Here is a 27,302-nt window from a genome sequence, read left to right on the forward strand (position 1 = left end):
ATTGCAAATGCAGCATGAGGTTATGTTTAGCTCCTGTTTGGTTTTTAATCAGCTGTATTAACAAAATAAAACAAGTAAAATCTGTAATTTATAAAATAAAAATGCCATACATAGACTAAGAGAATGTATACATCTCTTCCATCCTCTCATGGTATGAAAGGGCAAAAAATCCTACCCGTGAGCTGGAAAACTGGTTCAGATGCACTATATATCCAGAGCAATCTGGATATCACGCAGACGGGCAAGCAGGTTCTGCACATGTTGTCTCTCTTTTAGCTGTGCTTTGGTGAGAGTGTTGATCCTCACCTGCAACTGAAAGTGAAGACAAGTGCGTAAGCTGCTTGTACAGCAAGACAGCATTTAGTTTTTCTGACAGAAGAAGAGTGAATGAGCTCTTGCAGCCTTTATATTATCCCACATAAGAGCCATTAAGTGACAGGATTGTGTCACTCAGGGACAGCCAACAACTGGCAAGCTTTAGCAGTAACAGTGTGGTACGCACACAGGTAGGAACCTGGGGACTGAGCAACGCCTGTGCAGTTGGTCTAGCGTAGCTACACTGTCCTGAGAAATGACAGAAGAAAATGTGAGATTAAATCTACTAAAGCCTGCCACGTAGCTTGGAAATAGCCTTGGAAATAGCCTTGGAAAGGTCTAGCAGCTGAAGTTAAATTTCTGAACAAATAGGAAGATGCATCTACACAGCAATCTGTTCTGCTCCACAGCTCACTTCTGATTAAAAGTTTCCCTTCTCTTGGCATTTTAATAACACCTTGCTGTACAATTTTTACAACTACCATCAGCCTTCAGGCTAAGTGCATAGCACAGTGATAATCACTTAAGTAACTTCAGTTTGTTTGTTATTTACGCACCTGATCCAATTCTTCCTGAACTCCTTGCACACTGTCTTCATCCTCTGCTTGTGTGCTTGTTTCTAGCCACTTCTGTAGAATCTGTGCCTGCTGCTGACAGGACCTGATAAAATGGATTAGAAGGGTTCTTATCCCAATTAGGAGCTCAACAGTCTAAGCCAACTTAGACCTGCAATTGATACTTGCAATAAGACCCAATATTTTGTCTCAAACCAGTGAACAATAAAAAGTCTTTAAAAAAAAATGCTGGAAAGCAGAGAAATCTCTCTGAAAGCTGTCGCCTCCATTCCTGGCTCCTAGCTCCTGACTTTCCTTTCCTGACAGTTGAATTCCCTCCAAGTCCCATTTTCTCTTAAGCATTTCTGTAAATGTCGTCTTGTTCTAGTAAGAGAAGTTGTCAAACCCCAGCCATGTAATTTTTTTAATTGACAGTTAGAAAAGCAAAGTCTTCACTCCTCATGGTAAAAGAACTAACAGCTAAATTTCAGCTGCTTTGCCAAGTTCATTTGTACTGCCTCCAGATTACACCCAATGATACCTTTGTCATTCTTTTCTCCAATTGCTGCCAAAGGTATCATTAAACCACTGGCTGACTACAAAAGAAGTTGCTCATGTACTCTCTCCCACCTGGAGTAAACTCTTAAAAGGAGAAAAATCAACATCTCTAGAACTTTTCTGTTTCATTCACAGTTCTGCTGTGGACAGGTTGGTTATTTTCAAAGTAGATATATTTAAAAAAAAAAGCAGTACTGAGTTGACAGCATGAAGAAAGTCTGGCTAAAGGGGCTTTGCAACATACTTGAGTTCTTGCTTCCTGCTGAAGTAGTACTGCATCTGCTGTTGGATGTGTCGCAGTTCACCTTCCAGCCTTCTCTCTAACACCATTTCTTCTCTGGAACTGTGCTCCCTTTCTTCCCCTTCAGCTGAATGGAAGATACAAGTCACAAGCAATGGAAGTAGAGCAAACTGATGCTGTTTCTACTTATCAAGGAAAGTCAGGTTAGTAGACAGGACACACAGAACCCTCCTGAGTCCTCTTCACCCATCCTGTCACCCTGTGACATGTACCTATTCACCCAAAGGATCAGGCACCCTAAGAGGGCAGGAGTGCCAACAGCTTTAAAAGCTCCCAGTTTAAACATACAAAAAAGAAAAGAAGTGCTTAGCGAGTGGTTTAGTACTACAAATGTTATTTTAGCCTATTCATGATTTAGTGCTTTACATCCACTCTAGGAGTAAATAGTAAGTCTGGTCTCATGAATGCAAACTTCATGCCCCTATGTCACGAAAAACCATCTTGCGAGGTGCTCAGACACCACCCATCCCCTTTACAACCATAGTGTGAGTATGGAGAAGACTGAGAGAACCTTATTGGGCAGTTCTTCCCTCCTGAAGCGAGTTCTGCTGTACCTTCAGCTGCCGTACACAAATGCCGCACCACTTGAGCACATTTCTTGCTAAAAGCAGACGAGCCCTAGCAGTTCCCATCCTGCAATCCCTACAACAGGGTGTTCTTTACCCCCTAACTCAGCAGAGTCCACAAAACACTATTATCTTCCCCAAAACTAATGACTGACATTCCGCACCTCCTGATGCAGGCGTACAAGAGCGCCTTGTCTCCCTTACGTTTTGTGGAGTTGACTTGTAGCCGCACATGTATTGGGAGAGGACGTGCAACTGCTACAGTTTAGATCTGAGGACCCACCTGCAGTTTGGCGACTCCATTTTCTCAACGAGTCATCACGTGATGGAAAATGCGGCTGCAAGTTCGGTTGCAACTTCTTCTCCAGAGAGTCCTGTTGAGGGTCTTGGGAATGGGCTCCTTTGTGACTGCTCACACGCTGAGCTCCTCTCTACAAGGTCAGAATGATACTGTTTTTTTCCTCAAAGGGTTTTCTTGAGTAAGCCCAGCAAGTAGGATGCACCCGACCTACTAAACCCTACTCAGACATCCCCTGTAGTTGCAGAGCCCCTCTCATAAAATACCACAGACAAAGCAGAGCTCAAGAAATGGGCTCTTATTTCTAGCATGGAGATATTTCAGCAAAATTAACGCCTCACATTTTGTGTGGAATAGAGGAGTTTAAAACACAAGCACCTACTTGCTGGTTAAGTGAATTTCCATTTTTGAGACTCAGCCATAGCCACTCCTACTAAACTGAGTTACTCTTAAATCCCTGTAATCTCTAAACTGCAACTGCTCTGAACTCTTGAAGGAGCAGCACTCTCCAGTCAATTGCTAGGAAAAGCATCCTGCTAGGAAGGACACAAGACCAGGAAGAAGGCATGAATGACAGTACACCACACACGTGGGTTGGTCAGCCTGTGAAATATTGCTTCAGACTGGTGGTAAACAGTTCTTGGGTGGTCACAGCCAGTTAGTCTGGTCGGCTTTTAAGGTGTAAGTTAGAACAAGAAATGAATGGCTCGATCACCAGACAGGCAGGCTAGAAGAGCCACAGGAGAAACCTGCAATAAGCAGCATGGACGTTGACAGTAGCTCAGTGAGCACATGGGTTTTTCCTTCAGCAATACACTCACCATTTCCACTCCAACTTCCATTTGGGGCACGAAGGATAAAGGAGACTGTAGCTCTGGCCTCTGAACAGCACGGTGCGCACTGTGTGGCGGTGCAGACAGGAGAGCAGCACATGAGAGATGGATAGGGATGGGTGGCATTTCCCGTTTGAGGCAGACATTTACAGGTGCTTTCTTCCCTTTGAGGCATTGGCATTAAGCTCCCTGTCTGCACAGCACATTTGTTCACAGATGTTTGCTGAAAGGGCACCTCCGATCTGTAAAGAAAGACGGAGGACATCTCTGTACATTGCAATCTCTTGGTCTTGTCCTTTGTAGTCAGGGCAAAAAAAAAGGCAAATCTTGTTATTTCCTCACATATAACTTTCCACTTAGCTTCTTTACTATGTAGGGGAAACCCCAATTAAAAAATAGAAATAGAGAAAAACAGCACAATGGTTTAAAAAAAAGAAAAAAAAAAGGCAGCAAAGCAAGGTTTTCATTACTTGTACCTGCCCTACTCCAAATCCCCCACATTGAGCCAGGCTGAATTCTCTTTAGAGCTAAGAATTTAACCCATTAACAAAATCCAGCCTTATCTTGGTCTGGGGGCAAGAGAAAGAATGGAGCAGAAGCAGAAGTCTCAGATAGGTTTTGACAGGAAACGGAAAGATATTTCCTTTCTCTAAAGCTAATTATAGAACAGTTTCACAAAAGTTCAGTCTAAACATCTGCTTAAAAGCAAGTTCAGCTTCTATAGCAAGAGCAGTTTCAGCTCCCTCACTTTCAGGACTAAGAAGTGATATCATAACTAAAACAAGTACAGACCACTCAAGACAGTGAAACCACCGCTTAGTTGAACAATTTTACAATTTGGGGCAAGTAAAAATATAAAGTAGCTCCTTTTAGAGCAGCAAAGTTGATTCAGCAAGACAAAGACAAATATTTAGTTCTGGCTCTGCATTATCAGAATAGTTAATGATTCCCCAGTAGATTAGTTAAATCCAGATACAAACCTGTTGTGGAGTAAATATAATCTGTGAGCCAAAAAACATCCTGCACAACTCAAACTTCCAAGTTTATGTGGCAAGACTGACAGAAAAGGAAACTTATTAACCAAGCCTAGTAATCTTGGAAATAAGTGATGTGCCTTATCTTTCCCTCAAAATATCTCACTAGCGAAACAAAGGCCTTGGTTGCTTTTTAATTAACTTGAAAGTTCTGTTATTCTTGTCTGCTTCCTGTATGAAATCTAAAGTTTTTAATGTCACCATGGCCTTTTGACAGTATAGAGCAATGCACAGTCCCATAATTACTGAATGTTCTGTATTATGAAGGTAAGGGGATTTGAGGGGATAAGCATTGCCTAAGGTGCACGGTAAATCACCCTCTTTTTCTCTACTTTTAAAATATAGATTTTCTACCTAGTAAAAGGAGATGCCAGCAGTTCCTTGCTTTCCAGAGATTCCAGAAGGAAGTCAGGCCTCCGCGGTGGTAACCTTGCTCGTCGAATAGCATTTCTGAAAAGAACAAACAGAACCAATAATGCCCCAAGGTTCACGATTATTTTAAATTGGCATAAGCTTGCATTGCAGCTAAAGAACCAGTCCTATTCCTCCTATTCATCCCTGCTCTGCAACATTCCCCTTGCATGCAATAATAATATTTAAAGGTTAAATTTTGACCTCTATTAATGTCACAACCTGGTTCACCATATGAATGATTGTGCCAACATGAGGAATGGTGAAAGGGACAGAACTGAACAAAGTAGAACTACTTCTTTTGGCAGCACATCCTAGCTTAAAGAAATGTGAAACTCTAGTCTTATTTCCCTGTGAGGCTCCTGTCCTGGACTGAGAATCTCCATGGAAGATTCTTCCTTGCAATTCCCCCATGATCAGAAAGAACTTATTAAGGAATAATTTCCCCCAGGAAAGGCCAGGGTGAGAAGAAAGTTCAGTTTCTACACAGCCAGGATTCTTGATGTTTATTATTTCATCAGACCCTATATGTGACTCCAGTGAAAAAAAGAAGAGCTTCAGTGACAGCTCTAGGTCACTTGGGCAAGATAAGCTCTCATGGTGGTAAAAGTCACATCACATCCATCTTTCAAATGTTTTGGTGTGTAACTGGTACTATGACAAATGACCAACATTTCATGAATTCGTAGTTGTATATTGAGAAATTCATAGTGGGCAAGTATATAGCTGAGCCAATTCTACCTATTGCTGACATGCAAGTATTAATATAAAGTCACAAATTCCTTTACTATTTGTGGGCTGATGTATGCACTGTGTAGCAGCTCTTGTATAACTCTGCAACGTCAGCCACATGATGCAAGATCAGAGGAAGAGTTACAGAAACTGCATGGAACTAGCAGTCATCAGTGTGAAAACTTGGAAATACAAACATAAGAGAGACATGGACAGACAGACTACATACATGCCAAACTACATGCATGGCAGAGAAACACAGGAGGGACCAGAACTTTACACTCACAGATCACTGAGAACTGAGTCCCCATCAGCAAGCTGAAATGGCAGATAACTGCATTTTGAAAGCCATGGCTCTTCCTCTGCTGAATGTCCTCTTGTTTCAGGCCTAACATCAGGCATTTTACATGTCACTTGCTTCTTCAGAGGAGGCAGAAAAGAACAAGGCATATTTAATTTCTTGGAGAGAGCCTTCTGTTTCCACAGCATGGCACAACGATACACTGACTGCTGAAGGGTGTAGGTTGCCTGCCAACACAGGGATAGTACTAGAGAAGCAACACAAGGGTGTAGGTTGCCTGCCAACACAGGGATAGTACTAGAGAAGCAACACCACACCACCCAGGGAGAAGAACACTGCAGAAAGGAACTGAGATTTCTGATGACCTCACAGCCATACCAGCTCTCTAAGCTAAATCAGCACGTCCACTCTGGTAACATTTGGGTAAAGAGAATTAACTGGGTACGTCTGCACTAAGACAGGCTGCACATTAGCAAATGGAACAATTAGTGTCTTGAAACCCTGGGAAAGCTGCCCAGGAGCAGGAAGAGAGCAATAAACACAGGCATCTCTATCTTCCCCTCCACACACAGGTATGGGCTGGTACTCAAAGGCAGAAGTGACACAAGCCCACATTTAAGGCGTAAGTGGTGCTAAAAGTAAGATAGGATTAGACACAGTCTCTAATTCTTCATTCTAGCACAGAATTTAGAGATCAGACTCTAGCCACATGCAAAGGTTTCATCCAGCAATATTGCCTATGGCAGGAACTGGACAGTTTTGAAATAGTTTAATTAAGGAAGGATCCCAGTTAGCAACACAAATCTGAAATGCTCTGGTCTCAGCTGAATGAAAGGACAGGGTGCTTTGCTTTGAACCACTGGCAAACACGTCAGATCCAAACAGGAGCTGAGATGTAGGGCTCCAAGATACATCCACCCACAACCACACACAGAGTAGGTCAGAGCAGACCAATCCTGGATGTATCTGAGCATGTATTGGCTCTTCACCTGCAGCTGGCGCTGGGCTTGCAGCTGTTCCCCCAGCTGTTTCATATCACTGGTGGATTTCCAGACTGGGGTTACACCTTCTCTCAGAGAAGCAGTGTGGTCAACTCCTGCGGCTTTTTCAGTGTGATCTTTCTTCTGCCGTTGTCCCTTGGTGAATCTAAGCCAAGCATCAAATACCTACAACATGAACAACAGACAGATGCACCGGCTACAAAGACAGGTTCTGGGCCAGGGACTCCCCCTGCAGACAGGAACACTTTCCCTTCCACTGGATAGGAATAGGCAGAGCTACAGCAACAGCAGGACACTGCCACAAGGACAAAGGGACAGGGATTTAAGTCAGCTGAGGCTGGATGGGGAAAAAACAAGTGCAAATTTTTTAATCGGATAAGAGGATTCAGGGACAGTTTTCCAGCATCCTATAATAACATCTAGAATGATGAAAGGAAACACGTATTCAGTGTGCACTCTGCTGATTGCAATCAAATCTGCAATGATCTGCATATCTGCAAATTCACTTGTCTGCCCCAACCCCCGCACACCCTTACCTTCCTCTGCAATGACAGGGACCAGTGCCACAACGCTTGCACTGTCTTCCGCTGTTCCCATCGCTGCTGCAACAGCTATCAGGGGAAAAATTGCAGAGCAACCAGGTTAGGAGTTTACACGTCCCACCCCAGAAACGCTAGCCAGAGCATCAACCAAAGAGGAAGTAATGGTAGAGCCACAGCACAATAACCTGCTCAGTTCACACACTATCTGGCAAGGTGTCTCTTGTGCTAGTGGAACCAGAAATCTAGAAGGTGTTTAATTAAGTTTCTGTGGTCCTCAGGTGTAAATGGAATATGAAGGAGAAGAAGGGATAAGGATCAGCCAGGAGCTAGATAGCTGCCAGGGGACAACTCCTTACCCGTGCCTTCCAGCAAGAGAAGGAAGCAGAGCAAAGTCTGTGAGTCATTAGCTGCTCTCCTTTTCTCCGCAGTAGCTGTAAGGCAACAAAAACAATGAGTCACTTGCAGACAAACCACAGCTTCTCTGAGCCACTGATACTACAGCGGGTACCAAACAGCCTCCATCACCTACCCGTTGTTCGATTGAGGCAATATCTAAATGCCCTGTGGTGTAACCCCATTTGCAGATATCTATAAGCCCTGCAAGGATTTCATTAAATGATCCCACACATGGCAAGCCCAGCTTGTTATCTCTTGTGAAACCTGTTAGTTCTATAAAAGCTTCTTCAGGCAAGACATGGGCATGTTCCTTCCCCCCAATACACACGGCTGTCCTGTTCCTCCTCAGCCAAGACCACTGTTCCTTTCATCAGGGGACAGGGTCTGTTCCTCCACACCCACAGCTTCCCACCCTGTGTCACCGGCTGGGGAGGCTGCTGATCTTTCTCACCATTTTCCCAAGGCACCGCTGATGATATTTCTTCCATTTCACCAGGTACTTCTGGAGCAGGTGTTGCTGGTGGTGCTGCACTGCCCTGTGCTGCTGAGCCCTCAGCACCAGAGACTCCCAAGTTAATTTCTTCCAGTGAAGAAACAGGGTCTGTAAATGCACTGTTAGGAGAAGATAAATTAACTAATGTACCAAAAACAAAGTATTAATCTCAGACCAAGTGATGACCTGCTCTTCCAGACTGTTTTAGCAATACTTAACCGTAACAATACTCAACACTGACAGTACTCAGCACTAGGAAGAAGGATTGTGAAACATTTCAGGTAACGGACAGTGAGCCATAACCTGCAAGTCCTCCCTGCTGTCATCAACAGTCTTTATAATCTTTAGGAAGTGATTTGCCCTCTGTACTTCAGAGTCCCCATGTCAAGAATGTGGCCGGTACCATGAAAATGCTTGCAGATTTTGAGGGCCTTTCTGTCATTTCCCATTCTATGGGGACATCCTTTGTAAGCTTAACAGACCATCCAGTCACTTCACCTGTACAGATTACACAAATGACTGCCCTACTAAGCCGTCTTTCTAAGGATCGTACACAGATAACTAAATCTTTTGAGAGTTTCCTATCTCCAGCAGCTCACCTGTCTCTAGGTGTTTCCTGGCCTCCATCACAGCTGTCATCTTCTGCTGACGGTAATACCCCTGTAGTGAGGCAGCGCATCTCCACTGCAGCAACACCTGAAGAGATAATGCAAACCAGATAGAGGGGACAGGCTGACACCGCAGTGTTCTTTAGAAGGGAAGTGATGCACTCCACACTCCCGTCACCATGACCACTTCCCTCTCAGTTTATATAAGGCTCAGCAAGAGAGTGCAAATTTCCTACAAATTAAATACAGCAGTATTTCAGAGGGCTCCCCAGGTATTTTTCAAGGCATTTGTCCTTTCCGTCCCTCTGTCCACTCGCCCACCCTCACCCCCCAGGTAATACTACTATGCTCTATCACACTACTGTTTTTCCCTTCCTCCTAGGAAATGGAGAGAAAGAAAGGAAGAGGAAAAGCCATGAGCTCACTCAGAGACAGTTTCAAAGACGCATGTAAAAAGATGGCACTCCCACTTTTTAGACCTTTCTTAGTAGTGACTCTCAGGCAAAGTTTTTGGCCCTTTGAATTGCATTACCTGACCCCTCCCTGAACTCGCATTGGTACTTAGACCTTGGCATCTGCTGTACAGACCCCACCTTTGACAGGATTGCTCTCCTGTAGTGCTCCTCTGCACAAGTAGTTGCCTTGGCTTCACACCTAAGAGCAAGGGCATTTTCTCTCCACATACACAGAACCTGTCTGAAAGCAAAATAGATTAAAAATTTAAAAACAAACAAAAAAACATTAAGGATGATTCTCACTTGTTCCACTCAGTACCTTCCCACTCACAGGGGAACCAAAATCAGCTGCCTTTGTAAACTCAGTCTTACAAATCAACCTCTGCACCTTCAGAACTCTACTGAAGAGAGGGTGGTACAAAAACAGAACACCCCCTTAAATCTTGTTTCTTCAGCTGAGTCAGTGAGGCTCTGTAAGTGACTCAAGTTGTATAGCATAGAAACAAAGGAGGGAGTTGAAACTAGAGCAACTACATCCAACAAAAAGTAATATTATCTTTAATTGCTCTCCTCACTATAAAGCAAAATAGCCTTTACATCTCCCCCAGGCTGCTTTAATTTCATGGCAGTCAGAATCCACGCACTGCAGGGAATGATACAGTTTGCTGTCTGGGGTCTCTTATGGGACTAAACACAGATTTAAAAAGTGAAAGCAAACCAGACAGCAACCCAGGACAAGGCTGACTTTGTAGCTAAATGACCTGCACAGAAATGGCAATGCACAGAAATGGCAATGCACAGAAATGGCAATGCACAGAAATGGCAATGCACAGAAATGGCAATGCACAGCAGAGTCAGTTCCCAGCATTGAACACTCACAAATTTACATTGGTGGCAGTGAAATAAAATGAGTAATTTGACTGCAGTGCAGTCACCTGTCTCTCAGGCTGCACAAGGAACACAGGCTTACCGCAGCAGCAGCCTCATGTGCTGTTGCTCCTTTTCAGCTACTTGGTATAGAATGCACTGTACGTTATGTTGGTAACTCTGCAAGAAAAACAGTGAAAGGTAAAATTTCCCTCAAATGTCAAGGAGACATCTGGAAACTCCTAGTAGCAGCAGTACAGTGTAAGAAAAAAGAGGTTACAGCCACTGAAATCAAATGCTGTTTTTCAAGTTGAACAGTCATTACACACTAGTTAACACGCGTCAAAGCCACAAGACTACATTGATTCTTTTGCTCCAAAAGCACTGCCAGAGCTTATACAACCCCATCTACAAGAGCCTCTGTTCTACCTGGTGTGTAAGCGCCAGGAGTGAAACAGCGTGGCAGCTCTCCTGTTCTCACTAAAACACTTCAGCACATACTGACAAGTCTCACAGAGGAGAGGACATTATCTCCTACCTTCCAAGCTGCCAAGGTCTTGCCCAGCAATGTTTGCTGGTAGTGCACATCTGCTTGCACCAACTTCCTCCATTTCTCACGTTGATGATCCACATACTATAGGGAGGGAGGAAAAAAGAAGAGGAAAAAGAATTATATGTACACATGATGGAGGAGAAACAGGCAACAGCAGAGAGCAGAGCAAAAGACCATTTGCAGTCTCTGGGGAAACATCAATCTTTTATATTGCTATGACAGGTTCTCACTCAAACTGGTGCTGTACTCTGCTGTTCCTCCAGAAGGCCCAGTTGAGGCTTTTTTTTTCCCCACCCTTTTAGGAATCCTGTGATGCAGTTCACTCAAGTTAACAGTTCCAGACCAATGGACTAGTGTCAACTCTGAAATTTCTCATAGATTCTCGAGACACGCTGCAAGGCACATTTGGGACATTGTGTCATGGCAAGGAAAAGGCCCAGCATGAAAGTGAAATGTCATTCGATAGGACCTGCTGTGACCTGTACACAACTACACACCACACACCATGGCCTTGCTGCAAACTTCTAACTGCAGTAAAGTTTGAGAAGGACAAACACAGTACTGCCTAGGGACAACTTCATCACACTAATTCTGGTTACATACATATAAATCTCTTAAACTATAGTCCCATTCTCCCTACACCTGGACAAGTGAATGAGAACTCAAATATCTCTCCTCCCTACACAAATTCTGTTCCGCCCACATTGAACTGGTTTTATCCACCTGGAAAGGGAGGAGAGCTTCGGAATGACTAGTGTTTAAAATAAACAATTTAATTTCTAGTCATATGGGTACAAGTAATCAGAACACAACAAAAAGGATTCAAGCTCTTCTTCATCTGTTAATCTCTCACCTCCCTCCACTTGTTCCAAGACTGCTGCAGACACTTTGAATAGTGAAATCTTGAAGCTTGCATCTCCTTGAGCCTCCTATAAGAAAAATAATGTAATTATTTCTCCTACAATGCAATTCATGTTAATGAACCCCTCTAGCAGAGGCAGGAGTCCATGCTTGCTATTTTCACTATGTCATTTTCTGAAAGACTAACCAGCAGATTCCAAAACACAAATAAGGAGTCAGAATCACTGTGAACTAAATGCTGCTTTGTCAAGAACAGGCCACCACAGGGCAAATCCAAATAATTCTCAGTTAAAAAAACTCTTCTTACTCAGTTTCTCTCTCCTGAGTATTTTTCTTCCACAGACAAAAAGCCTTTAGCAGCAGCAGGTTACTGTAGTGATCTCTTGCACGAACCAAGCTCTCTTGCTCCTCCAAACGCACAGCTGTTTTTCTACGCCACAAGCACCAGGAACAACGCAATAGTTGCCTTTCAAAATGAAGTACAGCCTATAGTGGAAAGAATGTGGCTATGAATTCATGACACAGACCAGTTACAAACAACAGAAGACAGCTCCTTAAAGGTGACATGCACAGAACTGTCCAATGTTCAGTTTCCCCTTCTCACCCTGAACAGCAACAGACACATGTCAAAGCCCCTTTGATGTGAGTTTATGTGAATGTGTTCTACAGGTATCTACATGCATGTGGATGGAGAAACAGCAGGAAACAGCAGGCCAGAGAGAGGAAAAACACAAGCTGATAAGTAGCATGTGAAAGACTCCCAAGAATCAATAAGCTCCAGAAACCAGTTGCAAGCACAGATGATCTCAGAACACCAGGACTCAGCTATATCTGCACAAGGCCACCCGCACACGCTACTATCGAGCTGTGTGAGTTGCACCACATAAAAGGCAGCAGTGGTTGCCGTATATAAAGACTATAGGATTATATATGCATCTTAGGAAATTAAGGACCCCTAGAGGATTTTCTGGTCACCCACCTAGAAGCAGCTAGTTTGTCAGTACAACCCTGTACTACTTAAATAGGCTGGGTTTGGCTCTTTATTAATATTGTCTCAACCAGGTAACTATGAAACTGCGAGGGAAAGAGCACGTACGTATTTATTCGGTGAAGGAATAAGTCAGTGAGCTGTGTGAATAGTTATCCTATAATAATAGTTATCCTCTAATAATAACAGCTTTTCATGAACAGCTTAACTTAAAGAAGGTGATTTGTAAGTATTGGTTGTAATCTGTTTCCCCACCTTGATCATCTCACTAGGGAAAAGGGAATTTACACCACCTGAGTCCATCTCATGCTCACTGATGTTCACAGACAGTGACTAAGAAATCCTGCCCTCTGTCCTAAGCAAGGCCAGGTACAAGATTTACATTTACCCTCTTCTCTCCCATTCGGTATTCCTGCTGCTTGCACGCCTTCAGCAGCCACGTGTCAAATACCTGTTTCATCAACACCCTCCTGCAAGCAAAAAGGGAGAATATGTCTGCACAGGAGAGAGTTCCTTCAGAGAAGAGATTGATTTTATGAACATCAAAAGACCAATCCATCTAGACTTTAGTTATTTGATTGTTTCAAATCATGCAAGCCTTCTTTGGAAATCAGGCAGCTGTACATTCTCATTATTCTCTGGGTTAAAAACAGACAATTTGTCCCCTGAAATCTTACCCAGAATACATGAAACAAGATTTATGAAATTTCTGAAGTTAATGGAACTCCCTGCTTTCATTCAGATCATTCAAAAGATTTTTCTGACTTCTGACCAATTGATTCTATCTATAAACACAGACAGAGAAAAAATTATATAATAACCTTTTCTTTCTTCTCCAATGTAAATATAGTCCACTCCCTCCTCCCTCGGAAATATTTTGAAAATCCTACTCTTTGATTTTAAAAAATCCAAACCATAACACGAACCAAACATTGTAAACAGACTTGAAAAAAGTTATAACAACAAATAACAGAGAGAGGCATGGTCTGATCTCACCACTGAAGGGATTCTACCAGAGCTGCCTCTTATGAACAAGGTCAGGTTAGTTGTCCTCATCAAAGCTTCTTCCTCTTTTGATGAAGATAATATGTATTTGCTACTCTGCGTCCTCCCCAGGGATGCACAAGAGTCAACACCCCCGCTCCTCCGCAAAGCAAAGCAGCAGCAAGCGGTTTGAGCTTTGTTCATGCTCATGCTGCAACCTGCTGCTCTTATCAGTAAAACATCCAGCTATTAAATTTAAACAAGTCTCAGAGTTAGGTTTAATTAATCTCCTTTTCACATTTCACACAGAAACAGGACATGTAAATTGACCACTTTTCATAGAAAGCGTAACAGCAATTGGCATCAGGGTGGTCATGCTCCCAAAGGTGTTACCAGATTTTAAATGACAACCAAAGGCCCACAAATCCCCCATTTGTACAAATTTATAGTAATATTTCTCTGCATACCTGTAACGGGCGTGAGCCACTGATGTTAAGGCCTGCTGCTGCTCTTCCTCCTTCTCTTCCAAACGTGACTTCCAACGGTTCCAGAACTTCTGCAGCACCTGAAACAAAAAACAAAGATGTGAAAAAACACGGATATCGAGAGAGAAGAATGCAAAGAAATAAATTATGAGATGCCCTACTAAAACTGCATACAGGAGGCAACCACTGCAGTGTGCTGTTGTACTTCACATGCCAAACTTGTTTTATAACCTGCTGTGATTTTTTTCTGGTAAAAGTCACCATAAACATAGGAAAACAGAATATTAAAATCATGTATCTAAGACTGACAGTCAACTTGCATGGGAGATTTTCTGTGGCTAGTAGTATTTAGGAACAAAGTCACAGATTTAATAAAAACATTTTGTAAGTGAAAGTGGAAGCTCAAGACAAACTAACACAAGAACTTCAAACAAACAAACCAACCAACCAACCAAAAACCAGTGAAACTCACTGTAACTTGATGCTGACGGTATGACAGATTCTTTCTCATTTGCTGAAGATGAGCATTCATGACATTTTGCCAAAGACCCTTAAACCCAAGTTTCTGTAACAACAAGAAACATGCACAACTTTCAGGTAACCCAAACCAGAAAGCACTGATAAGTTTAGAACCAGCTGCTCCTTACAGACAGTGTTATGACAGCATCCTGCCCTAAAATGCTCTTAGAGTCACGGATGGTTTCAATCTATGATCCAAACAGGGTAATGGCCATTCTTTTGATGATTGGTACTGATCCACACTTGAAAACCATTCAGTTATGAAAAAGCTGGGGGCTTGCTTGTGTCCAGCTTTCAGACAGTCCTCAAGGATTTAAAACAAACAAACAAAACCCAACCACCACCACCCAACTGCCTGCATATGCAATTAGCTGTCTCTGGACTCATGTGAAAAGAAGCATGTATGCATTACTACAGAGGGAAAAAATAACTCTTGTAGCAAAACAGTGTAAGAAGATAGCAACATCTGAAATAGAGGTGAGAATAAAAAAAAATAAATTAGGGAAAAATCAAGGGAAAAATGTGATCTCATAGTGAAATGGCCAGGGATCACGGCAGCCTAATGCCATCAAGATTAACTACTTCACCAGTTTCCCAATTTGAAGAATAATTATTCTGGAGAGCAGCACGTTTTCCCCATGTAGATTCAACCGGCAGATTCCAGAGTAGCTGGAATTTAGAAACCTGATGCCCAATCCAAACTCACCACAGCAGAAAATGGTGCATCCCCCACTTCACACCCACCCACCACTGTGAACATGAAAGGCTCACTGCCAGTCAAAGTGCTCGAATTCTCTCCACAGCCTCTTCCCTCTGACACACAACAGTGCTCTTACCAACAGATGATGGTTGTAGTGTTTTTCAGCCAGCTCACCCTGGCAAGTCTCTTCCACACACAGCACCACATCTGTCATTGAGTTAAAGTATCTGTTACACAGAGACATCCACAACCTTCTCCCACAGAGGGGCACTAGATCTCCATCTAAACCTGCTTCAATACTTGAATTTCCTGCACTGTTAGCTGTGCAAGTTTTGACTACAGCCAAGTTTTTAGATTTTGCTGGCTTACTACAATACATTTTTTAATTTACTGTTAAGTACGGCATTATTGATTCACTGTTAAGTACGTCATCTCCTGCAGACTCTTAGCTGTCAACAGGCTAACATATTGTAACTGCAATTGCTGTATTGTTAGTATGGCCTTACATATATCTTTCTAATGGTAACGTGTTTGTTGTCATCCACTGCACAACATTCCTGTTTATTAAACCAGATCTTTTTGCCACAGGAATGCTTTTAACCTGCCCCTGCCAGGGACTAAACACAGACTGGATACAGCGCTTCCAGTGTGCAAAGGTTCTCTGTAAGGCAACCCTTGCTGCTTGTTTTTCAATGTCCTTTTGGTAAGCGTGCAGTTTTCTCCTGTACTCCCATGACAGCCGCCACTCAGAGAAACACTGCCAGACTATCCTGCTTCGGTGATGCTCCCGGGCCAGCTCTAGAAAACAAACACACAAATTACTCGGGACTTGTTCCATCCTTCACTCATTTATATCAGATGAAGCCATAACATATAAGCCACTAGTTCCAAAGTAACAAGCTAGCACTGAAAAATGGTGGTAAGAATTCACAGTAACAGCTGCAGACTAGTTTCTTCCTATTGATCACAAAGGCAGTTTTAGAGCAGTAACACACCATACAGACTAAAGAAGGGGAAGTTACGACACTGTGACACTTGTTCAACATACACAAGCTTGCTTACATTTCAGCATCCTCTTATTACTAGTTCCCAGATATCCAAGCTGGATTCTTTTCCACAACCACTGATCAACAGGTAATTCACACAAATGTCTGAACTCATTCCTGTGACTTTGAGGGAAGAAACAAAAGAACTGGTGTAATCATCTTTACCATCCTGTGTAAGATGTGATTTTCTGATTATCAAGAATATCCACACACAGATTGACTGATAATAGTTCTGAATACACCCTTCTCACAGATCTCAGAAAATAATATGCAATGTACAAGTTTTCTTCAAGGGAATTGTAAAGCATTTTCTTTCAAGTCACATGGAAAGCAGGTGATCTTCCTGACAGTCCAGTATATAGCCTTAGCTAGGCAGGCCTGTGACAGCCTACAGTCCAAGTTGCACCTCACCATCTGCTGAGCAAGCAGAGCACTGCAGCATCTCCTAGAACAGAAAACACTGTGCCCTACACAGAGGGGCTGAGCCCTGTTCTGTCCTAACTCACCATTCTGATGTTTCTTTGCTCTATGGAGGTTTAAGTGTCCCAGCCAGGCATCCATGCATCTCTTCAGCAGCCGGTGCTGATGGTGAGTTACTGCTCTAGTCTCCTTCTGCTTGTTGTTCTGTCTGCGTAAATACAGCTCTCGCCACTGCAGCCAAGCCTGACAGAACAATTGAGCGAGGACAGTAAGGGGAAAAAGAATGGACAAGATTAGGGAAGCAGAACAAAGAGGAGGAACACACAGACAATAGGAAACTCCATGTAAGATTCAAATGTGAAAGCCATGAGCAACGAGGCCAAAATAATACTTTCTGGACAACAGGCTTTCTTCCAGAGTATTTTCATATAAAAGAGAATCACATCTTGAGATATTATAAGATTTCCCAAGCCACTAGTTTTGCTCTTTAGTAAAATCTGGTCTCAAACAGGCAGTGTTGGCCTTCTACAGCAAAGGCCACATTAAATACCATCATCTATTGCTAAATAAATGGACAAAAAGCCACAGTTCCAGTGAAAGAAAGGAAACCACACTGCTTTCACTTCAGCTAAGATGAACAATTTACTGAAGGAGCTGACAGCCTCTCAAAAATATGAAATGCTGGGTTGTATTTTCTTACCCCAAAATGGAGTTAAATGTGCTCACAGAAATTCACCAGGACATAAGAAATGTTGTCTTGCAAAGAGGCAAGGTGCTGTCAGACAGCTGACTGGTGCTATCTTGCCTCCTAACAGGATAGTGGATTAGATCTTGGTGGAGTTCAGCTTCTAGAGAGCTGGATGTAACTGCCCTTCATGCCCTGCATCCCACAAAGCATATGAGTGCAGGGCCTGTTTTTCATTAATCTGCAGCGCATTAGTCACACCTGCATGCAACTTAAACATTAGAAATGGTATCAGCTGGAGCTTCCGGGACTTACTCGAAATTGCAGGCTCTGGGCCCAGTGCTGTAGAGCCAAAACATTCATTTTACGTCCAGTACAGTTCTGGTAGTGCTGCTTTCTCCACACTGCCCATGATATGCTGCCAAAATAATGTCACAGACGTGGTCAAACATAGGTTTCATAGTTTGGTGCAAGAAATCACCTTCCTCTCACTAGAAAAGATACAAATAGCAATCTTTTAAATAAAGTCCATGGGCTACCAGAAGAATTCACACACACACACCAAAACAAACAAACAAAACCAAACATGGAACAAAATCATTTCAGGAAAAGATAACAAAACACAGGTAAAACCCATGGACTTACGGTCAGCATCTCTCTGCCTGTTTTCACTCCATTCTTACCGCAAACAGCTTCTTTCTCTGACTGCCAGTGCCACAGACCGCATCCCACGTTTTGTCCTTTGAACATCAACATAAGCCAGCCAGCACTGCCAGGTCCTAAGCAATGTTTGCTTCTTTGCTGTGCACAACAAAAAAATGACAGCATCTTAAGTTCATGCAAGAATCTGGCATTTTTCAACCACTCTGCAACACCACGTGTCCCTGACCCCCAGTCCCCTCAACTCGCAGTGACACCTCGTGGGAAACCCTGAAACAACAGCCACCAGAGTCACAACCAGACCCACTGCTCGGGGTGAGGGTGCCACAGTGACAGAACCGCTGAAACACTGACAGCAACATTGCACTTGTTCAGAGTAGCGTGAATTATCAGACAATGGTGTTGCTTTGTCTTCAGCGCTTACAGGGTATGTAACTGTATAACAACGTTCAGCAAAGCAACCTTATCAGGGAAGAATTACAGGGGGTTTTTTTGGTTCATTTTTTTAAAAAACAGTTCATCAGGTTCATCAGTAGCTTTTCAGGAGTTATTCTCTATTACAAGCAGAGAAATCAACCAGGAACAAGCCAAGTTTATTTAGCAGGCTGGTCATGCAGCTAAAAACAGAAGAGGTGTCACAAATTCCAGTTCACCACTACATGCAGTGCACTGCACTTCCTCCTCACAGTAGTCTGGCTTGTCAGAACTGACACTACTGAAGCAAAGTTATTAGAAAAAACATGATTGATTTTATGCCACTTGACACACTAAAACAAAAAACAAATCTACACTTATTTTTTTTTGTAAGATTTCCTTGTGATCTGCTGAATCAAGTATTAACCTACCTTAAAATATGTCAGTTTTCTCTCTTTTTAACTAAGTAACACGCAGCTGCTTCTCTACGTACCCTGCCCTCCCTCAGTAAGAAAGGAAATCTAGATAGCCTATCCGTTTGTTTCCAATGGTGCTGGACTATATAATATTCTGAGGCTACATTCATATGCAAAGAGACCAATTAACTTATTTTACAAATCAGCACAGAACAAAACCAAAGTATCATCTTCAAAAGCGGGTCATCCACCCTTTCAGGGAAACAGATATTCCCTGAAACCAAAGGAAGTTGCTACCAATATAGGCAACTTCAGCAGCAGCACAAATTCATTGCAAAACAAAGCATCTACACAATAAGACAATGGGCACTTCAAAAGCTTGGGCTTCTTTTCAATTGCAAGGCACAAGCTGGAAGGAATAGTGAATACAGATAAAATATGTGCAGTTAATACCACAGGGAATTATTATCTAATTTCTGTAGCCACAGCTGATAGAGAATCCCAATAACACATTCGATCAAAAATAAAAATCTATTTCAACACATATTTTCATAAAGTAAAAAAGAAAAATATCACTAACAATAAACACCCCCCAAAAAACCAACCAAACCAGTCCCCAAAACACAAATGTAATCCAGAGCAGATGGAGAGGCCTTTAAGCTTATTCACTGGCATCCCTAAATAACTATATAGCCACACAGCACTGCATCAAACAGACCCCCTGCCAGCTTCAGACAGGCAACCATCTGTACCTAAAAGCTTTACACTTCCACAGGGTGGGGGAGGCCTGTGTGCAAACATGTGCAAGGGACAGAGATTCTGTGTAAATATTTCCCTTGGAAACTCCCATCTCAATATGTCCCCAGATAAAGGTATTTACCACCACTTCACTTACCATGAGCCTCTGCAATGTAATATTTGTTCCTCTTTCCCTGCTGCTGGCACACATAGGCTCTCCAAGCCTTGAATATCAAACTATAGAGTAAAAGCCTGAAATTGAAAAAAGCATCATTCAGTGAAAAAGTGACCAATGCCTAGAAGGAGGATTCTTTCCAGTTCAGTTGCACTCTGTGTTGGATAGGAAGATTTTATTTCATCCTAAGACAACTGCAACAACAACAAAAGAAGATGAAGAAAATATGAAAATAAGCAATGAAGATATTACTCTTGGGTTAGAGGTACTGTTGATGTAGCTTACTGATATTAATAAATCCTTCAGAACCTAAGGAAAATGTCTCATACTGCTACATACACACAACGACAGGAAGTCATGTCACAAACCTGTGATGGCTGGCTGCTCTGAGGGTGAGCTTCCTTTCTCTGCAAACACTCCACCACTCCTTCCACTCTCCAAAAGTTTTTTGAATAATCTTCTGGTCATAAAAGCATCTAAACAGTTGAAAGATTTGGACATGGGAAACTTCAAACAGGTTTCCAGGTTGACCACAAATCTGTTTTAATGAAGATTATGCTACCTCTTTTCCAGTCTCATCTGATGAGCCTAACAACATCTAATTGCATTTAGAAAACACTGCTCTACTGTGACACTTTATTCCAAGACTCTGAAGAATGACAAGAAGCAATCAGCTTACTGACTGTAAATACTTCACAAAAAGTCAAGGAAGGAAAAACAGATGTTGTTAACTGACTCACCAAATATCAGAGTGCCAGTTCACTTTAGACCTACGAACAACTCACACCTTTTATACTCAGTTCTGTGTTTTAATCAAACAACCAGCACAACTGATAAATCATGATACCTGTATTTTCCTTGCTAACTTCACTATTTTAACACAAAATATTTTTATGTATAGAAATAAATACAAAAGCTACTTCAGATTTTATAATGCTTTGATATTTCCATTGTGTTCTTAGAAACAGTGTGCTGATCTTGAGTCATCCCAAATAGAAAATCTTCCCAAAGAACACTCATATAGGCTAAGAGCTCCTCCAGCAAGCTGCTCACCATCTATGCTAAAAACAAATATGTTAATCGGCTCATGTACCTTCCCCTTCCAATGGATGCTACGCCATGCACAAAATGGCTTCACAAGTCATGTATGACCTTCAAATTCTTCAACCTCAGTCGAACAATCTCTGGTTTTATACCCAGATTTAATTAACACACACCCGGCCAGGTAAGAAGTGATGCCACCTCTCAACTCAATTGTGAACAACTAAAAATTCAAATATAGGAGGGTCTGCATGAAGGAATTAGGATTTTTATCACCTAAAAGTAATTATCATAATCTACTATTTCAAGCAATTAATCTTTTTATTTTAAAATATTCTCTCAAACGTTTTTCCATGTGATCAAGGTGACCTGGGCAGTTGCCTAAGAACTGGAAAGTCCCATCGACTGGAGTACGAATAATTACAAAGAGATGAGAAACATTTTGATTTTGCGACAGAAGGAACACAGATGTACCCATGAAAACAGATGAGCTAACAAGCAAAAAGCACACAAACCCAGACTCCCAACCTTTGATCACAACTATCCCACCAATTTAATGAAATTGGCCATCTCTGTAATAACAACAGGATTAAGCCCAGGATACCTAGAGGTCCCTTAGTGAAAACACACATGAATCTTCTCACAAGTTGCAATTTGTAGCTACCTACCCCAAGCCAAGCTGCTAAGTCATTCCAAGCACTCAAGCAGAAAAGAAAAGGCAGAACAAAAAAGTTTACACACAGCCAAAGTAGTACAAATTCAGAATATGGGATAGCAAGGACAGCAGGGTTCACAGGACAACTTTCCTTGGCCAGCTAAAGCAGATACAGGCAGAATATATTTGATGCAGGGTCTGATCTTACTCTGACTCTAACAAATGTGGAGCTTTCCACTGGGAACTGCCTCAGTTCCCAAGGGTGTGGTAAAACAAGAAAGAACATGCAAATTAAAGCACAAGAAAAGAGGATCATAGTATTAAGTAGCAGACAGAACACTAACAACAGAAATTAATTATCTGTCCTGGGTATCTCAACAGATATAAAGCAAATACAGATATACTTTAAGAACACTAGTGCAAAAAGTAATAATAGTTATAATTTTTGCAAAATTGTTAAATGTAAAGCAGGTATCACAATCATACGCCACATCATTTATGCCTGTACAGTTCAACTTCATCAAGATCACCACAATTCCTGTGAATTTAGTTAGTAAAGTTTAACAATTATTATTAAAACCAAACAAAAAGCAGGCGCAAGGAGGGTATTCAAAGAAACCTTCCAATTATCTCAAAAGACATTCAAATATCTTCTTGGCAGCCAGTAGTCTCTCAAACCAATGGTATAACACTAGACCATATTAAAACAAAACAAAAACATGACAAGGAAACAACACCAACCCCCACGACCACAAAAACTGTCCCTTGATTTCTGGAGCTTTATCTACCTGGCTTTGGACGGCAGAACTTGTCCAAATGTCTTTTTTGCCCACAAATAGAAGAATTTCCGCTCTAGAGATCTGGAATATGAGGAAAGGTTAGTTGTCTTCATACTCAGTGTCCAGGCAGCAGCAAAGACAGGAATTTCTATGCTGGTTTCAATCATAAAACTACGGGTCTGGTTTTATAGAGATTGATGTATATATTAAATATTTACACTCTGAAATTAGTACCTTTAACAGGACTATTCACCAGCATAAATCGAACTGGGACACACTTGATTAGGAAACCCAGGTAGCTGAATTGCCTTCCAAGCAGCCCACTTAGACCCAGTGACACCACTGAGCAGGCTGCTGATTAACTGGGGAGCGCTCCTGTGCTTTGGAAGTGATAACATCACTGTTTCCCTGAAGTCAACCAGGGGAGTTAGACTTGTTTCCAAGATACTTAAGCCAGTCTGATGTTTACCTCTGCCTGAAACCTCATGTGCCTCCTTCCTACCTCCCCCACAGGAGTTCTGCTTCTCAGCAAGCTTCTCCCACTACCAGTTCAACCCACTAATCTGTGACCGTGATATTACTATCCTTTTTTCTTTTTCAAATGGATTTAAGAGTTAATCGGCTCACAGGAGGCCCCAATGAGCAGCAAGGCCAATACAAGGCAATTAATTAAAGCACATAGCCATGAACAGGACCTCCCACTTTCAGCAAGTCTGAGTTCCTAGGTCAGTCCCACTTGTTCAACAATTATTAGTCTTTTAATCTCTATTACCATCCCACTTTCATCAAGATTCCTTCAACAAACAAAAGCAGCACAAGAGAGAAAGACTAAATCATTACACCTGGTAGATGACTATCAAAGCATATTGCTAAATAGCCATTTTTAAACTTTACATTAGAAAATCAAAGATTTTTATTAGAAAATCAAATATCTGATCGTGCCAACATTCATCCTTATGTTACCACAAGACATCTTCAGAACTGTCTGGCATGCCTGTGAATAAAACTTCTGCCTTAGCCTCCACTTGGACTACTGAAAACAGACTCCTTTAGGTCTGATCCCTTGGCTCCATTCAGTGAAAATTATGTTTTGTACTTATCACCTGATTTGGAATTCTTTTAACCTTCTTCCTTGATGCAGGGTATACCCAGCTTGATCCAGACTGCCATCATCTCGGTCCTGAAAGTGATGTCTGGCAGACTGGGGAGCGCTGGATTGACACCTGGGTAGTTGATGGATTTCCTGCATCTTCAGAGATACTGAACTTAGAAGGAAATAAGAAATATTTTATGTAAAACTACATTAAAGAAGTGGCATTATCACTACGACAAACACATACAATTACAGATAGAAGTTGACAGCTACAAGATGTTAGAACACATTTATTGCCTCTTTATCAGGCATTTTTCACAATCTGGAATTTTAAAGTTGTTTCCCCAAGACAAGCAGGAAGACACATCTCAGCACAATCATATTACAGGCAATTCCTTTCTCCTCTAAAACTGAAATGAAAAAGCACTAAAATGCATTTGTGCTTCCTCTCCCATATGCGTACATACAAGTGCCCTTACAGAGAAGATGTGAATGTGGTTTTCTGCCTTTTATTCTCAAACATACCAAAATATTCTGTCTATTGCTGAAACACTCTCTTGAGGACTAGGGAACTGAAGTGAGAATTTCCCATTTCAACAAGAAATGCATTTATATATACAGTTCTTTCACAAGGAACTTTTTCCTAGTTCACCATTAAAAAGAAAATTAGGCATATTTTTCCATCATACACTTTACTTTCACATGTAGTTCTAATCTAGAAAATAACGAGCATGTTTTTATGAATTGCAAGTATTTTGTCTCAGGAGTTTTCTGAAAACAAGAATGATTTTTAAAAAAATCTAACCAGATAAAACTTGCTGAACCAGTTGTATCGAAGCTTCTTTCCCAAAACAAATACTGCCACCACCCTGAAAATTTGCACATTAGAACCACAAACACACTCTTGAATTCAGTAACAGGCAACAGAAGAGGACAGTCTGAAGTCTCACCCTAACAATCCCCTGAACCAAGTTAGGAAAAAACAGGCTGCAGCAGAAAAAAACGTTGGTTCCACAAAGTTATTGAAACCATCCATACTCAGAAGTTCTAGGAGTTTAACTGAATAACTGCCCACAGTACTAACAAATTGTTGGGGTCTGGGGGGAAAAAACAACACAATCAAAACACAACACCCTCCATCCCCCCCAAAATCTCATAGAAGGAACTACAGTATTTACTTGTTCCAACAAGCTGCAAGGAGCTAAAACAAAGTTAATGAAAGCAAGCAAGACCTGTATTTGTGTGAGATAAATTCTTGTTGTCCTATAAAATATGATTTGAATGTTTTCTGAAAGAGGTGGCCTCCTTCGGCAGACAAAAGCATTCCGTTCACGTTGAGATATGCAGTTAAGGCAACTGCATGCTCTTTTGAAGAAGAGTTTCAGGCACTTCTAAATGTATGCAAAAATAGCTTTCAGCATGAGTTCTTATACATGTCTATTAGGCCAGCCCACACCACACATCCTTCAGAGTTTACCTGAGTTTTTCCTTTGGAAGAGGAGAATTATAACGTGAACACTTTTTGTGCTTATGGACACTCAAGAACCACACGCCGCTGTCCTAAGGCCCTGCTTGGAGGTGCGGGAGGCCACTGCGCCTCCCGAGCGCCCCGCTGAACCCCGTGGGCACAGCGGCGAGGCCTCCCCGGGGCCCGGCCGATCGGCGGGCGAAGGCAGCACCACCTCCCGCGGGAAGCGCGGGGCAGCCCCACACGAAGCCGGCGAACAGCAGCAGGAGCCCAGGGGCTCTGCCCCTCCTAAAAGCGCCGGCAGCACCCCGAGGGGAGCGAAGACACCTCAGAAAACACAAACACCCTCCCCTCAGCACCAACCCCGACAGCAACACCTCACAGCCAGATCTCCCTCTACCGCGGGATAAGCCCCGCCCACTACTACCGAGAGGGGTCGGAGCGCCACCCGCCCACGCGCTCTCCTCAGCGGCGGCGGCACAGCGCCCCCCGGCGGTGCGGAGGAACGCGGCCCGGCGGCGGCGCTGCCCGGTCGGAGCCGGTCCCGGCTGCGCTGAACGGGACACCCCGGGTGCCCGGAGGACACAACCACCGCCAGGACAAATGTTGGTTGACTTCAAACATAAACTGCAGCTTCGAGCAGCAGGAATGGGGCTAAGCGTGCCACGGCACCGAGCTGCTGCTCACACTGCACTGCGGATGGAGGACAACAAGTATTTTGCCATTTCTGTGCTACTGTAACCAGTGCCTTATGAAAGATGCGCCTTTAGGAACCTAAAAAGTAGTATTTCAGCTCATAATAGCAACTCGTACAAAAGCTACAGTGAAACAGAACCCCTCCAGGGCCTCTCAAAGCCAGTGCTGGCAGCATCTTCTAACGGCTGCTTGGCGAGAGGCTCCTGGTCACTGGTTGCTATTGAATCACAGAAACACAGAATCGTTTTGGTTGGGAGTCCAACCATTGTCTCGTTGTGTATTTGAAAAGCAAACTCGCTAAGAGAAACTTTGCAATAGCTACACTGCTGTCTTACTGATAATGCAGCACTTTAGGCTTAAGAAAAAAATGCGAAATGTTTGTTTCATTCTGCAAGTAAACAGCTTTTAATACTGGTATTCAACCTCATTAGAGATCAGGGAAAAAAACTCAAAACAAAACATTTTATTCACCAGATCGTGTAAGTCGTTCCTTGCCCCCACACAGACGTCGCCAACAACAGGCTTTGGGAAACCATGGACTCTGCAGTTTCCATGTGCAACCAGGGACACGGGTGCTGGGGACTCGCTCCCCAACAGCTCCACAGACCCCACCAAGCAAATTCCTTAAACTGGCCGTGAAAAGAATTTCTCCTCCTTATTAACAACAACTAAAAGATTAATCGGGTGCTTCCAAATGAGCTACTCCACTCACTGCACGGATTTCCCTTCTGCTGCCCCATGGAAACGCCAAATTTCATTGCTGACAGAAGACTGATCAAGGATGTTTTGAAACACACCCTTTTAAAACACACCCTGCCTGACAGGGCGGCGTGCGTGGGGCACTGGAATTTCACAAACCCCCCGCTGGTCCCTCACCGCCGTGCAAAGCGGCCGCGGGCCGGGCAGCGGGGCGGGTCCTGTCAGAGCCCGCACCCTCCGGCGGGGACAGGCCGCTCACGGCGGGAACACGGAGGCGTTCAGCTGCAGGTGAGCGCTGACAGTGACACCTTCCCGAGCCTCTAAATTACTCCGTGCAAACGTGTGAAGGAGAAGGCGGAGAGCCCGTCGAACGCGCTGACGAAGCCGCCCGCCATGGCCGCCAGTGCCGGGCTCGGCCCGAAGCGCTGAAAGGGCCGCGCGCGCCCCGCCGCTTCCCGCCCTTTTTCCCCCCCGCGCCTTCCCCGCAGCCGCGGGTCTACGGCGGCACAGCCCCTGCCCGCCGCGGGGCGGGGCTGTCCCCGTCCCCATCCCTGTCCCCGCTGCCGTCCGGTGCCCCGCGCCCGGCACATGGCGCGCACCACGTCCCGCCGCCGCCGCTCCCGGCGACCGCCTCCCCTGCAGGGCTGCCCGCCGAGAGTGCCTGCTGGCCCTCGGGGCGCCCAGAGCCTCTCCTCACCCACTGCAGCGCTCGCAAGGTGAGACGACGGATCCGGCGGATTAGCCCACGCCGGGAACACGCCGCCAAACAGGGGGGAAAGCGCGACCCCGCCACAGCCGCCCGCCTTTCCCAGTCAGGCGCCGCGGGGGAGAGCCCCGGCGCGCGCCCCCGCCGCCGCGCCTGCGCGTGGGCCATTAAATGGGTGCGGGGCGGGCAGCGGAAGGCCCCGGCTACGGCGGCTGAGGAGAGACAGAGTCTGGGCGAATCGGGAGCGGGCGCGCGA

The 27,302-nt window shown here is 43.6% G+C and overlaps 1 protein-coding gene across 1 annotated transcript; it reads right to left on the minus strand.

The window, feature by feature from the left end:
* Window positions 1-20: 20 nt before the first annotated feature.
* On the minus strand, window positions 21-26,809 carry SFI1 (SFI1 centrin binding protein). The gene is given in 31 exon segments (XM_071816155.1): window positions 21-312; window positions 873-975; window positions 1,672-1,795; window positions 2,578-2,725; window positions 3,414-3,522; window positions 3,524-3,667; window positions 4,814-4,909; window positions 5,889-6,130; window positions 6,893-7,069; window positions 7,441-7,515; window positions 7,803-7,877; window positions 8,294-8,454; window positions 8,935-9,031; window positions 9,537-9,639; window positions 10,369-10,445; window positions 10,804-10,899; window positions 11,672-11,747; window positions 11,987-12,165; window positions 13,056-13,137; window positions 14,119-14,216; window positions 14,609-14,701; window positions 15,492-15,562; window positions 15,992-16,153; window positions 16,908-17,064; window positions 17,822-17,924; window positions 18,190-18,307; window positions 19,892-19,986; window positions 20,278-20,385; window positions 22,394-22,465; window positions 23,488-23,649; window positions 26,113-26,809. Coding segments are annotated over 31 exon segments (3,594 nt in total). The 5' UTR covers window positions 26,196-26,809; the 3' UTR covers window positions 21-204.
* Window positions 26,810-27,302: the final 493 nt, after the last annotated feature.

The sequence above is a fragment of the Patagioenas fasciata genome, chromosome 17, assembly GCF_037038585.1.
Source record: "Patagioenas fasciata isolate bPatFas1 chromosome 17, bPatFas1.hap1, whole genome shotgun sequence".
Taxonomy (NCBI): domain Eukaryota; kingdom Metazoa; phylum Chordata; class Aves; order Columbiformes; family Columbidae; genus Patagioenas; species Patagioenas fasciata.